The sequence below is a fragment of the Carassius gibelio genome, chromosome B7 (genome assembly GCF_023724105.1).
Source record: "Carassius gibelio isolate Cgi1373 ecotype wild population from Czech Republic chromosome B7, carGib1.2-hapl.c, whole genome shotgun sequence".
NCBI lineage: Eukaryota > Metazoa > Chordata > Actinopteri > Cypriniformes > Cyprinidae > Carassius > Carassius gibelio.
This window is the reverse complement of record NC_068402.1, coordinates 34,308,228-34,326,960: the sequence shown is the minus strand read 5'-3', so window position 1 is coordinate 34,326,960 and position 18,733 is coordinate 34,308,228. Positions and strand designations below refer to the sequence as shown.

At 36.9% G+C, this 18,733-nt stretch overlaps 1 protein-coding gene across 2 annotated transcripts in view; it reads right to left on the bottom strand.

The window, feature by feature from the left end:
• sbf2 (SET binding factor 2) overlaps nucleotides 1-18,733 on the bottom strand; it is a 128,446-nt gene that overhangs the window by 67,154 nt on the left and 42,559 nt on the right. For both annotated transcript variants that reach the window (XM_052560583.1, XM_052560582.1), the window contains exons 4-6: nucleotides 5,312-5,458; nucleotides 3,805-3,915; nucleotides 2,418-2,523 (exon numbers count right to left, since the gene is read on the bottom strand). In XM_052560583.1, coding sequence (XP_052416543.1) covers nucleotides 2,418-2,523; nucleotides 3,805-3,915; nucleotides 5,312-5,458 — 364 coding nt within the window. The remainder of the gene's footprint in view (nucleotides 1-2,417; nucleotides 2,524-3,804; nucleotides 3,916-5,311; nucleotides 5,459-18,733) is intronic.

Sequence of the window (18,733 nt, the reverse complement as noted above, 5' to 3'; positions counted from 1 at the left end):
TTAAGGCTATGAGAAATGACAGACTGGAATTTTTCTTAATTATCTCAAGTAAAAAAAAAAATGGCACAATGCAAACATTTCTTAATGGTTCAAAAAAGGATCTTTCTTAATTTTCTTCACATGATTCCTTTTTCCTGTGTGGGGCAGATTTTGTAGTGAAATGTGATCGTGACAGGCTTAGTAAGATTCACCCTTTAAGATGACAAGGCGACTGCTGCTCAAATCAAAGCTCTCAGAGAGACAGCCATGTGATCAGGGAAAAAGCCCACGCTGCTTTAAGGGTCATCAGGTTCATAAAGAGACTCTGAAGGCTTTGTTTAGCAAGAGTGTCATTAATCAGAGATCTACATAAATCCATAAAAAATGAAAACCCCCAGTGAACTGTAATGAAAAACTCTACATTAGTCCACATCGGAGTTGAACAGTTCAAGTCAAATTCCGGCCAAAATAAATCATGAACAATCTTAAAAATAGTGCACAGTATGATTATAACACTGATAATATTATATGACAATGAAACGGGTGAAACGAGGAAAAAGGTAAAACTACTTTCACAAGTTGCACAACACAAGGTGAAGAAAACACTGAGTGCCGAATTAAATCCTCTGATTTTATTTGACAGATTTAGAACATGTGATCTGTTTGTTCAATTTGAAAAAAGTAATCTTACACGCTGACAAAAGACCTTAAGGACATTAATGTGGTGTTACTTAGCCCAAGACTGATTAGCAGCTGGACGGTAGTACGACATGATGCATCTGTGTACATCTGTCCAAATGCTTTGTGTTGTGCTCCAGCTGAACATGGGACAGCACACGCACCATTAGTACATTCCTCTGCAGTTCACTACTTAAGGTTGCCATGCAACACCATTCATAATAAGCAACTTATTTTCATCTTACTAAATAAAAACTTATTTTTGTCTTTTTGTCTCGTTCAAAATCTGACACATTTGACTGATCACTCTACCCTTTCAAAACCATCTGTGCATTGTAGCTTGTGAAAGCTTGTTGAGTGGAAAGACCAGTTTTGGTGTACTTCTGCATACAGAACGAAAAGTGCAGCCAATGTGACTTAATCAGAGCAGAACTACATCAAGTAATATGCAGGAAAATTGACATCTTTCGTACAAGAACAGAAAACAAATCTATTAACATGTCGTCACATACTTCATTCTTTTAACTGAACACAAATGTTTCAATTAGCAATTATATTATCAGCATATCAATTTGAGTCAAAGAGTTGAACTGAAAAAGGAATGTCAGATTTTTTTTTTTCTATTTGGCTTGTTTCCTGTTTGATTTTATGACCGAAATGAATTGCACACATTTGTGTAATGCTGGTGATCATGTTCTCCAGCATGATTTGAGAATGATCTAAAACGCAGTTTTTTTTAAATGGAAGCAAAAATATCTGACGGTCTGTACAAAGAGTTTACAAAAAAAATTGCCACAAAATTACTTGATTTTACTTGTCACAAAAGGGATTGTGGCCTAGGAATTTTTCTGAATCCTAAAACTTTATTTCCATGTTTAAATTAGAACATCAGGTTTTCGTGGTGTAGTTTTAAGGAACACGTTTCGGCCACACAATTATATACAATTATATTTATACAAATACATATATATATATATATATATATATATATATATATATATATATATATATACACATGTGTGTGTGTGTGTGTGTATATAGGCAATTTTATTCTGTAATTCAAGTTTTTTTCTCAAAATTGAGATATTAACTCAGAATTCTACAATTATTTCTGGCAAATTCATGTTTACATCTCACAATGCTGAAAAAAAGGTAATTGCTAAATTTAATCTCACAATTCTGACATTTATTCTCAAAATTGCAAGTCACAATTTACTTTTTGTATAATGTAGTTATGTTCCATTATTATTATGTTATCCCACTGTTTGTGTGTGTGCGTGCGTGTATTTATATATATATATATATATTTATATATATATATATATATATATATATATATATATATATATATATATATATATATATACACACACACACACACACACACACACACACACACACACACACACACACACCCACTGTTAATATGTGGACATTCACTGTTTACAGCATATATATTACATCAGGCAGGTTTGTAGTTGTGATTGAGTTGTCGGTTGTCTAGAAATTTAACAAAAAAAATTTACAATTGCCCCTGTTCTCATCTATTATTCTCATACGAGTCCTCTCTACAAAAACATGTTTACAGGAAGGGACATTAAGCGGAACTATAAAGGACAGGAGGTGTCTGCATAAATATGGAAAATATTTTTTTTTTTTAAAGTCTAGTTAAGAGCTGACATGAAAGAAGTATACCACACAATATTCACAGTATACAGTTTACTACTGGCCTAGCACTATTAAAAGTCAAAGAGACCCACCTAACTGCTGGAAGAGGAGCGCTATACTTTTCCCGCTGACTGGCAGAGTGTCATTGAGCGGGGTCTGGATGAGCTGCCGGTCGCCCGCTCCCAGTGAAAAGAGCTTCTGAAAACATCAACACACACAGAAGATAAATACATTAACAATGAATACCAAATAATAGCTCGGAACTACACAAAAAAACACAACTGAGGCTGAAGCATATTAAAAATAAACATTTTTAATTATTAATTTGATTATATATATACTTCAAATATTATTAAGGTTTTAGGTTTCTACAGTAACACTTTATTTTAAGGACAAGTTGCTTACTAGCATGTATATTCCTAGCATACTGGCTGTTTATTAGTACTTTTAAAGCACATACCCCATATCTAAACCTAACAGCCATCTTACTAAATATTAATAAGCAGCAAATTAGAAGTTTATTGGGGCAAAAGTCATAGTTAAAAGTTAGCTAATCCCCAAATTAAAGTGTGACTATTTCAACAAATACATTTGTAAACACACACATTGTACATACACCCACTGGAAGTGATAGAACAAGTGGACAGCTCTCTATATTTTAGCAGGTTTATGTAATTTTTTTTTTAGATCTTGGCTCTTGTATTGTAAGAAACAGCAGACGTGCATTAAACAGAGCCAATAAGATGCACATGGACTGTTTCATGAACAGATGCGCGCTGGAGTCTCATGACGCATTCCAAGGGGATGGAGTTAGTCTCAAACTGAAAGATGAATATATACCTCTCCTGAGGTCTGTTTATAACTTACACCCTGTTTGTTCACCATGCTGCCACAATCCAGCTGGGAAAAATAATGGTTTCTGGAGGAATGTTTAAATGTATTGGTGAATTACATCAAAAACAACATGATTTCAACACCAGAGCCTGCGAAACTCTGCGGTCTGCATTAATACATTTCCCCTGAAACCAATTTCTAGATTGTTTAACAACATCTATTTGTTGATTTATTCATTTAGCTTGATTTATATGAGCGCAGTGTACAATAAAGAGTGAATTCAGAAACTCTTTAGAAAATAAACCATACATTTTAGGGATAAATCTGCTGTTTTAGGAGAATCAGACACTAAAGAGAAAAACCAGACACAAAAGTGAAGAACTGGGGTCCTCAAACCAAAACATGAGTGGTACATTTAATAATATTTTAGCTCTAAACAAAACAACGGGCTTCTCTCACTGACCCTTGAAGCCCTTTCTATCTCTCGGGAGTCTCCAGTGAAAACAAAACGCAATGAGACACCCTGCTTTCCTCAAGGTACACAGGTACACAGATGAACCCTGGCTAACCCTCTGTGTGCTTGAGTATCCACAGGGGTCAGGGTTCGAGACAGATGAGGAATTCTCTGGTTAAGTAATGTCTGACCTGGGAACCTCCAGCCACCGGGACCAAGCATGTGAAGAGGTTTGCCACAAGGCCTTCCAGAGAGAAGCTCAGACTGTCGATGTACACGGTGTAAATCAGACCCAAGCAGCCCTAGGAGAGAAAAAAAAATCAACAACAAAAAACAATAAGCTAGTCCCTGACACAAAAACACATGTGAAACACTGCTGGACACAAAATCAGAGTCAATGTGAGTGGTGCAACAATACTGGTGTTGACCTAACAACTTCCAAAGTTGTTCTTAATGGTTGATATGGTGTTGCTAGAATGTTCTGGGAGAATGTTGTGGGGTTGCTATACTGTTTAGGGTTTTCTGGGTGGTTTCTAGGGTGTAGCTATAGTGTTCTGCATGGTGTTGCCTGATCTATCTATCTATCCGGGCACAAATGTGCTCTCTTAAATGGGTACAATGAGATACTAGAGCCCCTTTCACACTGCCATTCCGGCAAATACAGGGGTAAAATGTTCCTGTAATTGTTCCCTGGTCGCTAGATTTGGCACTTTCACACTGCCAGTGATGACCCGGTATATGTGCGTGCTTTCACACACAACTCGTGAAGATCCCGTAACGACACGTGACATCAGCGCGTGACGTGTAATGTACGAGTCGACAACGCTTGGCACGTTATACTTTAACTGAAGCAAGCAAACGATCTCTGCGTCAGCGCGGAAAGTGAGGAACTAACTGATCTCTGCTTTATTACAGTTTGCACATATGTTTTCGTGGCGAATGTTGATCTTCCTTCAAAACAGCCGGTAAAAGAGTCGCGCGATAACGCGCGTCATCACTTCGACACGGAATTAGATCTGGCTTTTGTTCACACAGCGCTCGTTCCGGATCGATTACCGCAATTTTACTATGTCCCCGACCCGGGTTCGATTCGGTAATCAATTCCGGGACGTGGTTGCTTTCACACAGAAGGCGACCAGGCAATGTTACGGGAATATTGCGGGTCCGACGTGCAGTGTGAAAGGGGCTTAAGGGATATGGTCTGTGACCATAAATATTAGTTTTTTCACCAAGCAATAGTGCTCAACTAACTTATTCCCAGGCATAGCTCATAACAAATTCATAAATGTAGGCCAAAGGTACAAAACATTGAGACAGCCAGTCTGCATAAAACTTTAGATGAGAGGATTTCCTGCTTTTGAGCTGTGATATTCCTCTCTTTCTCTGTAATCCCTGTTTTTATTCCATCAGCAGACATAAATCTGTGACTTTAATCATTTAAAAGCTGATGATTGATATCATTCTCAACCCAGTGATAGTTTTAATTATCCTAAATCCAACTACAGCCAACTACAGTTATGTACAGGGGATTCACATCAAAAATGTGAGTAAAATTGGATATACACATTCCTGACATCACTAAAATATATTGGGAATAAAATGTTGTTGCTGTTTTTTTGAGAGGCTGTGTTTCATAGAGAGAGACTAGATAAATTTCAGTGGACAAACAGATGGACAGAGAGACAGATTTTTAATTACTCTAAATATTTCTGGGTAATCCAGCCTGGAGACGAGAATCAAACTTTTGGGTGCAAATATTTGAGCTGGCTGGATCAAGCCATCCTCCTCCTCTTCCTCGTCCACATCCTCAGCTCCATCCCCATCTGCCTCCAGCGTCTTCGAAACCTGAGACAGAAAACAATCAAAAATAATTTTTAAAGTCTGGAATAAATCAAATTCCATGTAGCTGAGGTACTCTTCAAGCGCAATCATATGAGATAAACCCTGGATGTGATTCTGGAAGAACCAACATCTGGGTCAGATTCAGTCGTGATGTCTTTGAATTAAAACAAGACTCTAATCAGCTTGTTTGTTATTAGTCTTTATAACAAACCCCTTACAACAGGGACGTGTGGACGGCTTCTGAAAGAGATTTTTCATGGACCGTGTAAATTGCTGTATTAAATATTTTATAATTCCGGTTTATATTTAGACGGATTTTGGGTTAAAGTGTCCGTATTATGGATTTTTGAAAATTACCTTTCATGCAGTGTGTAACTCAGCTTTAAGTGAATGAAAACATCCTGCAAAGTTTTCCATCTTAAAAGTGCACAGAGTATAAAGTTATTGTCTCTAAAAAGGAAAGAGTCGATTCTGAATCACTGAAACAAGTCCTTTTTAAAACTAATCCAAAGCGGTTTCATATTTACATTATATACATTTACATTAGCATATTGCCTGCCCACTTGTTGATCTGAATGAAAATGCAAACTGATTGTTTGCCTCTAGGTTCTGCTTTTGGAACGGCAAAAATTGCTGTGGTAAAAATGTGCTCACAAACGCTGCTTTATAAGCCATTATAGGGATAATGAAATGAAAATAAGACCAATCGACCAATCACAGCAGATTAGCATAAAAAATTAGCGGTTGAGAGAACCGTTTCAGAGTTATTAAGCAAGTAAGGTTTTTTGACCTCACATGCATGTTAACCTGATGTTGTGGACTCCCAAAACCAAAATCTGGAACTTTCATTACCCATAATAGGGGAACTTTAAAGGCACTCACTTTGTGTTATCAAAAAGCAATCAAAACACTACAATTATAGTATTTATAACATAATTATAACATTACAATATATGCATTTTTATTAAGGCTGTCGATTTAACATGTTAATTAGGTGGGATCAATTATGGGAAAACAAAAAACAAAATATTAATGTAGTAAATGCACCAGCCTCAGATCTGTACGTCATCTTACACTACATGCAGTTACATTACATTTAGTCATTTACCAGATGAGGACAATGGAAGCAATCAAAAACAACAAAAGAACAATGATACACAAATGCTATAACAAGTCTCAGTTAACTTAAACAGTACACGTAGCAAGGGCTTTAAAGAATATAATAAATAAAAAGAAAACAGATAGAGAGCACATAAGTCAGAAGTAATGAATTCTGGTAAAGGGGTGCAGAGCTAGTGGTGGTTTTGTATGAACAAGACGTAGGTAGGGATGTGCAACAGTGATCGAGTACTCGAGTACTCGACCGCGACAGCGATGATCGATCACGTAAACGATGATCGAAATTATTATTTATTTTTTTGATTGGTTATGGCAGCACGTTGGGCGGCACCCTGATGTCTGATTGGTTAGCTTCCCACTAGATGCCTCATAAGACGTAAGAAGACATAATAATGGCCTCATAATAAAGTCATGAAGTGATGGCTGGCTTCCCTTTAAGAAGAACGATTAAAAAACAGTTCAGGGTAAGCTGTGCAGCGCCAAGCTTTCACACAAATCTACAACAAATACAATGCGCTATCATCTAAAATTTGTACATAAAATATCTGGCGATAACAGAGCGGCAACTCAGACGAGCACTGAATCACTTGCCGTAAGACCTAAATGCAACACAGGCAGAACCGAGAAGACGACAAAGCTATTCGCTGAAATGGTGGTGAAAGATTTGCTGCCCATTAGTTTCAGGGACAGAGAAGGTTTACTTGTCCAGTGGTGCCTGGCTGTTCCTGCAACATCTGTTCCAGCGGAGCGTATTTATTCCACTAAATGTAAACAGGCTGCGCACGCGGCTCTCATATGAGCACGTAGACCGACTTTTCTTTTTGAATAGACATTTGAATGTTTCACCGGTCGTGGTAAATATAATATCCATTTTTTTAAATAATATTATTATTTTAGTTTTAAATCACATACTGATTAATTAACATGCTGAATTATGCTGAAATCGCTGCATATCATCGATTCGTTTCATACTCATATAAGCAATGCCCGATAATGATATTGCTCTTAAATGTTTTATTTTTCTATTATTATTATTGATATAGTATTACTGATGCTATAATAATGCAGCCGAGATTTTTTCCGTCATATTTGTGGGCATAATGCAATTCATATGGCTTCGAAAACACGCAGGTTTATGGAAAATAAAACTTAATTACAACTATTACACTTAATAACGTAGATGAAAATATAGACCAAATCTGCCATACATTTATAATGATAACTTTATAGCAATCTATTGTAAAATCTGTCCTTGCCCATCTTTCAGCGCGCTGTCATGAAAACGCATCAGCCGGAGCTCGCGCGCGCTCTCTCTCGCTCTGTCTCTGTCTAACGCATCCTATTGTGCTGATACAAGTTGTAATGTTACGCCTGATATGTATCTCAGTTATCTGATTTATCATAGGATAAATGTGTCATAGAATTAGCTTCCGTTTATTGGTATAGGCTACACTTCACCTCAGGCAGATATTTCTTGCTCCTTTATTAATAACATTGCTTCATCATAATCATTATCTAACCTGTCCTAATCATGTGTTCATGTTTTCATAGACAGATTTTAATGTCAGATTTTTATTTTTTTGTATTTTTTCATTTTCATAACAATCTTCAGATTTTTTCATTATATACATTATGCCCATGCCCCGCCCCCCGCATAAGCCCCACCCCCGATTAATCGATTAATCGTTTTTTAAACCTATCGATGATCGAAATGAGAAATTTCCCAAAATGCCCATCCCTAGACGTAGGACGACAACTGACTACATGATGCAGCCTATTAGAATGTGAGTGTGTTGCCAGAGAGTGTGTTTTTTCCCCTGAATATTTACAAATTTGCAAATGTGGCACTGGTTTTATACAACAGGTTAATTAACTGCATTTAGACAAAATATTGTATGTTTTGCTCCATTTCGCCAACAAAAATAGTTTCAAACAAAGCCATGACATTCAGCAATGCAGGGCTCTACAGTGCGACCATTTGGATATAACTGAAAACTACTGCGTGCAACTATAAATTAGGGCCGGGACTTTAACGCGTTAATTGAGATTAATTAATTACACAAACAATAACGCGTTAACTAAGATTAATTAATTACAGAAAAAAATTCTCGCATTCTTAATAACGTATTTTTGCACCGCGGAACGTTTCTTACTGGATGAGTTTCGGCGGACCGATTATACTGGAGCACCAACTAGCGTTCGCATTTCACTGCAGCACATGATCGAACCTCAAGTATCACCTCAATGCAAAACATATAGCAGCCAGCGTGGACTTTACACTTTATGTTGAACTATGTATTATTTTGTTGGTGCAACAGTTTATGTTGAACTCTTTATTGTTTTGGCCAAGGTTATTGAGAGTTGGACTTAGTATGTTATTGCCTCTGAAGCAACAGAGAGATGTTTTTCTAATAGTCAGTGTTTCCAATGTTCTGAATGTAATTGACAGTATTGTGTTTTACTTAAACACTTTACAGAAGGTTCCAGCACCTATAAGCTTCCTGAATTTCTGAAATGTACTATTTCTAAATTGTTTCTAAATATGCTATTGCTACACTTCATGGCAAAAATTGCACTGGTCTGCTAGACTTGGTTGAACAAAAATAAACAATATTTTGTTGCTTAAGCTTATGTATTCAGTCATTATTCAATGGTATACTATAAATCCATGTGAAAAAAAATTACTTCTCACTGTTCTCTCACTTTTCATTAAAATGCGATTAATTTCGATTAATTAATTACAAAGCCTCTAATTAATTAGATTATTTTTTTTAATCGAGTCCCGGCTCTACTATAAATATTTAGGAGCACCTGTGCGACTGACCCGATCAGCATCTTTCTGTTTGCACTGAGGAAGCTTCAAAGGTTCTAACATATGTGTTTTTGCAGCATTGAGTAATGTATCACAGAAATATCCTCTCATTATAACAAACAAAGTCTAGTTTCCAATTAAGATCATAACTTATTATAACATTAGGAGATTCTAAAATGCTTCCCTCAGACCATCATTTCAAGTTTATTTAGATTTGTGATTAAAAGTGGTGCTCTCCGAGAGGATGAGTTGTTTACTGCCTGATCAGTGGAAAAAGAACAGCAAAGAGCAAACACAGAAAATCCTCTATGTCCTCAGCAGAGATGGACAGAGAGTCTGATGGGGGATTGCAGGGCTCTGTTTCCTAATTCTTTGTTATTCAGCACTGATAAATATCTGAGTTGAGGAGTTGAGAGAGCACTAGAAAATAATGCATAAAGATCACACGATTACATGTTCTCCCAATCACTGATAAAGCTGAGCTTATGTAGACAAGTTTAGTCTGTATAAAGTGACTGTCGCTCGGTATTCAGGCTCAATCCAGTTTCCTCAAAGAAACCAAAGCACTGCACTCCAATACATCAAATGTGATAATGGTCATGAGGTCAGACGAGCAGAGCTGCCTTTTTTTCAACAAGCAAGAGAAAACGATAACAGGAGCCAATTAAGTTAGGGGGTCCTGCATACCTATCAGACGAAAGCGTGACAGCGCGTTGACAGAGTTAGTGTTGCAAAGGATGGAGAAAGTTAAGATAGGCTTGCATGATGAATTAAGGAGTGACCCATGCTGGCTGTTATGAAACCACAAAGCTGGAACCTGGAGTAAAACTGAGGTGCTGGTCTATTTATAGATTTTGCTTTTGGAAATTGGCTGGGCTTTGGGTTTGTTTTGTGCAGGGGTCCTGTCCCAAAGGCTGAGATGTTATTTGAAATCGTTTAGGCTCACATTATACAAGTCCTGCTTTAGTGTATGAATTAAACGTGTGTAAATTGTCTCCATGTGAGTATTGGGAAAAATTATATTTCCTAAATAATCACATCGAAAGATGCAATCAGCAAAAAAACTAATTCACAGTTATTACGACATGTTCAACCCAAACTTAGTTTATGGGACAAAGGGAGGATAAACTCAATAATAAACTATTTAGGCAAAAACGTAGTAGGTAACAAACTACATATCAAAATTAAATCAATTCAATGGTTATTAGAAATGTACTCTTTGTATTGGTTGGGGATTCAATTGGTTTAGATTTCATTTTCCAGTGCAATTTTTCAGTGCAATTAAAAAAAAAAATTACATAAAATGACAAAATATTATGTTGTGTAATAATGAAGTGAAAAGTATTAAATGATTTTTGGGGACTCACATCACAATAATTTACAACATAAACTAACTTTCCTTAGTTATAAAAAGTTAAATTACCCGTTATTTTATAAAGGCTACTGCTTCTTTTGAAAGTCATGAGGGTTTGCAGGGTTTTTCTGTGTATTGATTGTACCAATAATAACATAATTTATAACACAATAATCCACAATTCTCACAGCACCAGTCAGTCAATTAATGTTTTGTGAAAGTGAATTGTGAAGTGAAAAGCTGTGTGATTGTAAGAAACAAATTCAAAGACCATTTTAACTTTAAACCAACACCATTATAATGCATAATAACCCTTCCTCCAATGAAAAAGCCATCCCCTGTTGTCCTCTCACATCAAAATCTAACATATTTGTTTAGAACTGCTTTGCAATGTTTTTGTTTGTAAAATACTTGCTTGATCTGTGCATATTTCTCTCCTGATTTAGATGAAAACAGTTGTATACAAATATGTCGGTGGACTTTGATGTAGGAGGAAAACAGGGAATGGGGACTTTTTCACTGGAAGAAGCTTTATTATGGATTATGGACCATCATTTTGGCCTCTGGGCGAGTCCACAGTGCGCATTGACTTTGCTTATTACACACAGGGATGCACATCACACAAACATGCCAAATATTAAAAACAAAAGGATTAGTGTAAAAGAATATTATAGAGTAGGCAACATAAATATAAAAATGTAATGATGGATAGTCATCGCGTGTATTAGAATGAGGCTACCTATTTGCAATTCAGCCTATTACTACTTATAATGATGAATGAAATTCTACTTCTTCCCACGCCTTCTTCACCTCGGGAAGCTTTGGTGGATTCCTGCTTGTCCCGTAGATGATTTGCTCGCACTAAGGGTGTAACGGTGTGCAAAAAACACGGTTTGGTATGTACCTCGGTTTTAAAGTCACGTTTCGGTTCATTTTCGGAACAATAAGGGAAAGAAATGCAAACATTAAACTGCAGGTTGTTTATTACTATAAACATTTTTTTACAATTTTGTACACTTTTTTTAATACTTTTTAATATATATATATATATATATATATATATATATATAAAATAAAAAAAAGAATAAACAAATTGTAAAAAAATGTTTATAGTAATAAACAACCTGCAGTTTAATGTTTGCATTTCTTTCCCTTATTGTTAAATACATAAGAAATAAAATACTGCTGCAAAGTTCTCTACTAAATACTCTCAGTCTCAGTCTCAAACCAATACCATATAATAAAATATAATGAAAAATATAAATAAATAACTATGATTACAGTGCAGCATTATCAATCCTAGCTTGTAGGCCTGCTGATATTTAAAAAAACAGATTTTACACTTTTCCAAAGTGTAAAGTGCAGCATCAACAGTTTCAGTTTTTAGACCTGATCAGATTTCGTTATTGCGTTGGACCGATCGGAATTAAGAGCAAAGGTCTGTTTAAATGCCGACGGGAGCTGCGTTTGAATTACAATCATTTTTTTCCTAGTTGTAGTGATGTTCACACTCGTGTGATGCCTTTTGAAAACTTTAGGCCGGTGACACACTGGCATATTGCACCTGTCAAACATAGTCTATTTTGCCGTCAATACTGTTGATGGTGTCCTTTATCAGTAAGCTTTATATTTATGCTCAACATGAAGTATAGATATTGTTGTCGTGAAGACAAGATCCTGGTCTGTCGGTGGTCTCCCTCTATGTCACCTACAGTAGCAGCAGCGCCGCGTCAGGCACGATTCTGGTGTGTAATGACAGAAAACGCGAAGCAGCCATCACGCAACTGACACGCAGCAGAAACTCCAAGCTCATGCCACACAGCCAGTGTGTCACCGGCCTTAGAATCAACTGCAGGGCGGGATTTGAGCTGAACACGGAGACTTCCGCCACTTAATATGTTCGTTTGGAAATACGAAAATGTACCTATGTTCTGCATACAAAATATTGCATTCGGTCATTCGGTACACAAGTGCACCATACCGAAACGGTCCGGTATGAAAACACATACCGTTACACCCCAAGCTCGCACACTTTTACTTCATGCACGAGCAGATCGGTTTCTCCGCTTGAGAAACATTCAGCTTTTCCGCCAACAAATTCCACCATGTAAATAGCGATCGGCCATGGATCGCATCTCGCTCTTAAAGGGACTGGGAGATGACACTCTGATTGGTTTATTGAACGTCACGCCCAATACTTATTAAGAGAATAGGGACAACCGATTCCAAAAATGCGCCCCGGCACACAGACCGTTTTTCCATCATTAAAATAGCAAAAGTGGGTTTGAGTGCACCTGCACTGTGCGCTTTACACTTTGTGTTTAGATCGTTAAAATAGGGCCCACAGTTTTTCACTTCACAGGACATTAAATTATATACTTAAGCCATGTGGATCACAATGATGTTTTAAATCAGTTGTTTGGGACCCTCATTTTTACACAGCACTTTGACAGTGATTAAAGTTTCAGCAAATTGTAATTTTTGGGTGACCTATTCATAACAACATAGAGACTTCATTATTTACACAGATAAGGAGGAGAGATTTTGCCCAAGTCATGTCCCACTGCTCACAATCTGGTTTTAATTGTCTCGTTTGAGTCTGCGTCAGACATGCAAGCTCATAAAGATGCCCACCTCTCAAACTCTCCCGTCTAACCCCCTGCGCTGGAGCCCATTTGATTTGCTCAGACAGTGAAAACATGCCACAAGATCCACCACATCTTATCAGTGGGAGCACAGGATTAAAATACCCCCACAGATGGAAAACACATTTCAATCTTATTGGGAGGATTTGGTTCAATTATGAAGAAAAATACATTCCAGTGCTGCCTTTTTCAATCTGATAAAAGAAAAATATTTTTTAGTGTGTCATGATTTTTACATTAAGTGGGTTAATGGTGTAGCTTTAGGCAAGTACACAACACCTGAAATGCTGGGTCCCTGCAGATGCGTTAAAACAATGAACATATAAAAACAAACCTATTAAATACTGTGAACTGGAATGGAGAGAAATTTGCACTTACAATGACTTTACTCCAAGACTAGCACATACAGTTCAGGGTGCTTATATGCAAATTTGAGCCCGACCGATATATCCGTTATCCAATAGTGAAAACACTTGACAACCATGATGATACAATAATTTTAGTCATTTTCGTGTCATTTTATTTTCATTTTATTAGTAATTTTAGTCAATAAATTACTGTTAAGTAAGAGTTGGGACTCACTAACTCTAATTTTGAATATTGTTTTGGATAAATAGTATAGGAGTTTGGAGTTTGCTGAATCTAAAGACTGTATAGCGTCTAGTCATTCCTAAAAAAAACAATGTGTGGAAAACCATCCAGAGAGACATAAAGCATAATAAGATAATGGGCTATCATGGTCATTACGTGAAAGACACCACCCTGCATTACGAACCTCTGGATAAGCGTATCAAAGAAAAATAGTGAGGATGAGACTAAAGCAGACAAATTGAAAGGACCTTTCTGGAGACCTTAAGACACTGAGCCTGTTATTAAGAATGATGCTTCAGTCTTAATGTGCCTGATGATACCGTGAAGTACTCTTCATGGGTGGCCTTCTCTCTTAATCTCCTGCGAGGCTCAGTAGTAAAGGGCGCAATATAAATAAAGAAGATTAACAGTATCACTGTGAAATTTAGAGAACGAAAGCAATAGAGAGGACAGTGGACATACAGTTGACTCCATAGAGGAGAACAGCGCCAGCTGACAGCTGGGGGTCATCAAAGCTCAAAGACATGACGTGACAAACAGTTTTGTAACCTTCTGGAACCACCAGTGTCTAAAGGAAAAGAATTACTGCTTTGATTGACCATTTAATTACACATTCTTTACCGTGTCATGATTTGGTTTATTTGTACTCAGCCAGGAAAGCAACAGGAAGTTGACAGTAAGTCTGCAAGCTGGCATCTGTATACATGCTTGTGGTAAATGGACTGATTCATGAATCTGAAGAATTAACCTTCCAGGCATTTGAATGGTAAGTGGCCTGCTTAACAAATTAATGTGACTCACAGCATTGAAATGCTTAGCTTGGGTCATGATGACCACCACATCCTGAATACTGAATTAAGTTAATTACAAGAAATGCCACAGTGCTGGTACTAGGATGCCGCTCTCAATAGATGTGGAATGTCGGGATGTGATGAACTGGTTCTCATTATGATTGTATCATTATTTCCACAGGTAAAAAAATTCCAAAGCCTCAATTTCAGCACAGTATTTAGATTACAAATAATTTTCAATCCCACAAACATGTATTCCCTATGAAGGTTGAATGAGTAAATTTATCAACACAGATGAACAATCATATGATTTTGTATGATTGACCTAAAGAATGAACGCTGTATCATACACTTGGGAAATTATGAGCTATTTCACGGCTTATCGACACTAGAGTGGGTGACAAACTCACAGCACTGTATATGCAGAGGAAGAGTTTGTGTGCCGAGCTGCTGAGATAGAGACGTGTTCCATGCTTGTAAATGATAACAGTGCAACACAAAACACGTCAGACTTTATATGCATTCCCAAATGAACAGCACATGCATTAAAAGACCGAAAAATATAATGAAAGTACTATCAAAGGTTTTACCACAAACACAACTTTACACTAATATAAGGAGTAATATCGCAAGATCTCATGCGCTGCTAAAAGCCAGGCGGAACGGCTCTATATTTATATCAGATGCGGTGCATCGCTAATTTAGCATAAAATTAGCAAAAATAATTTCATATATACTGCCCTTCGAAAATTCAAGTTATTTCTCAAGTACCTTCTCAAAAATGTTTCTGTTTTCAAGGGTTTTCCTGGACTTACATTTTAAAAAAAAGTCAAATTTAAGTACTTTAAGCACATTGTACGAACCCTGTCAATCAGTAATTTAAAATCTTTCTGCCACACTGTAATTTCACAAACAGTATGCGTGTTTCTTTTAAAATACTGCACTAAATGGAGTCACGTCACTATATGAGGAGGATACAGAGGAATTCCCCCCATTTTCCAAAAAGAGTGTTTTGGTGACACTTGGAACTGGCTGATAATGAAACTCTCAAAAAAAAAACTAATGTCATTCAGTGATCTCTACAAGAGTAATGGTTCTCATCTGACCTGCTTTCTGGGGAACAAGAGCCTGTTGCGACATTCTAAATGATTCAAAGCTGTGGAGCCAATTTCCTTGATCATTCATCGCTCTTTTGAAGGCATCCCTGAATTTTTCTCCTTAAAAACAACAGTAGCATTGCATTTGTCTACAGTGGAATGAACTTGAACTGAGTAGCTTGACTAATGTACATCATGAAAGTGCTCAGAATCTCACCATCATCTCATGAAAAACCTTTTAAGTAAACATAGATGTGGCAAAGTTTATTGATATGACACACAAAAACTAATGAAGTGCAAAGAAATTAGGAGAAATATAGATGGAGACAGCAATATATGTACTGTAAGTATAATACCAAGGGCCAAAGGACAACAGAGATACAACTCTGAAATGACCTTAAGTGGGATTTAAACCTACAACCTTCGGGATACTAGACCAAACCTGTGCCACATCACTGCACTACATTGGACAAACACTGTAACAGTAGTAGCAACAAAAAAGATTAATATGAATAAGTTCAAATTACAACTTTCCTCCAAACAGATCTAGGTGCTGCCATAGAGTCCCAGCCAGAGGAAGCAGAACAAAACGCCAATTTAAACAACAGTGGTTACACACCTTCTACACTTGGCTCCTAATAAAATCCCAAAAAAGTGCTTTTGAAAAACAGTAGGGTTGCACAGCTGTGTGCTCATTAAAATCTATTCGTGCTATCAGAATGACAGTTGATATGATGATATACAGTGTAATTGATGAATGTTACACTTTAATTGATGACTGTTACATGACAATAAAAACAGTCCATGCAATTGGAATAAGACTGCAAATTGGAAAACTGGCAGAACAGATGCTGTTGATCCAGTTGGTGACCAACAGTTAATCTAAAAAAAATGCACAGAAGTTTGAAGCCGATTATACTGATCTGTAGTGAGGTCTGCAAGAAATAAACATGGATGATAAAATTGAATAGGCTCATCTGTCCAACTGATATTGCAGTATATTAGCACTTGTAGCAAAGAAAAAGCGTGACAAATTTTAACTTCCTTACTCAAACGTTTTTTACGAGATTCCCCTTGTTACAGCCTCCCTCTATGGGTGAAACTTGGCATGCATTCTCCTAACAACCTGCTGTCCATGTGTAACTTATTTGGAAATTCAAAAGATGTAAGTCCATTAGTCAATATAGGCCTATTTGCTAAAATTTCTTGGCTTGTTTCTGCAGAACAATCGATGAACTTGAATAACCTAATTCACGCTTGAGACTATATTCTGGTGTTTATCCTGAAAATGGATACATCAGAAACAAGCATCAGCGTGCCTTTAACAGCCAGAGGCTGCCAAAACTTGACTCCTTAATGCAAATCTTGCCATAATACAGTAGATTATCTGAGGCAAAGGCACTGGTGCACTGGTTCCTTGCACTCCAGGACTACTTCTTTGTGCTGAAACAACTCAACATAGGGGAAAAAGTGGATGCTCAATGTTTTTCCTCTCACAATGTGGTACAACTGAAAATCTTCTATAGGAGCTGTTCCTCTAGCCTCATTATCACTGGAAGGGACTAAGGCTGGAACCCTGATGGGTGCTGGGCAATAGTCAGAAATTACAGCTGCATTCTTTACATAGCTGTCCTCCAACCCCAGCCCCTTGCAGCTCCTCTACTTTACTTCTCCACTGGACAGTGAACTTTAGGATGCAGCAGTAAATTTTGATGGCATCCTGAAGGCAGATGCCATTACTAAATGGTTCTCAGTATGGTTGACTGATTGAGATACATACATTCTCATCCCAAATTTCTTATTTTATGTTAAAAGTACTCTGGTCTTTCTGAAGACCTGTGAAATGTTTTGCTTTGCCATGCCACTGTGAGCATTTAATTAACAATTTAATGCTCCTCTGATTCACTATTTCCTTCAAGTGTGCAATAGAAATGTCTGTGATTGATTAAAATGTCTGAATAGCCTAACATTTTATTGGCCTATGTCTGCTAAATAGTGTTGCTTTTGTCAATGAAAATTATGACTAAATATCATCGTCAACTAACTTTTATCATGTGACGAAAACGAGATGAGACACAATGTAAATGTTGGTCAAGTGACGATGACTATAATTAATTGTACAATGCAATATTGTTGATGAATAAAAATGAGACTAAATGTGGTTTACAAAATAAAAACTACAAAATAATGCTAAAATCTCTCTTCATTTTTGTTGACCAAAACAAGTCAAAACGGAATGTTAAAACGTTATTTCATCTCGTTTTGTAGCGTTATTATTATTAATTTGCAGTATTTCGGTTTCCTGTGTCTCGCTTTAGGTGCTGCATCAGGTCATACTGAACAGATACAGGTGACGTCACTTCCTCAAGCCCCACTCGCGGCATTATACAGGTCCTTCTAAAAAAAATTGCATATTGTGATAAAAGTTCATTATTTTCCATAATGTAATGATAAAAATTTAACTTTCATATATTTTACATTTCATTACATTTAATCATTTAGCAGACGCTTTTATCCAAAGCGACATACAAATGAGAACAATAGAAGCAGTCAGGTCAACAAGAGAACAACAACAGAATACAAGTGCCATGACAAGTCTCAGTTAGTCTAGTATAGAAAGCATAGCCAGTTTTTTTTTTTTTTTTTTTTTTTTTTTTAATAAAAGAAAAAAGACAAGAAAAGGAAAAGTGCTGGCGTTAGTTGGTTAAGTGCAGGCCAAAAAGATGAGTCTTTAGATGTTTCTTGAAAAGCTTTTTTTGGCTCATTGAAGACAACCCTCGCTGTTGCATTCTGGATCATTTGCAGAGGCTTGACAGTACATGCAGGAAGGCCCGCCAGGAGAGCATTACAATAGTCCAGTCTGGAGAGA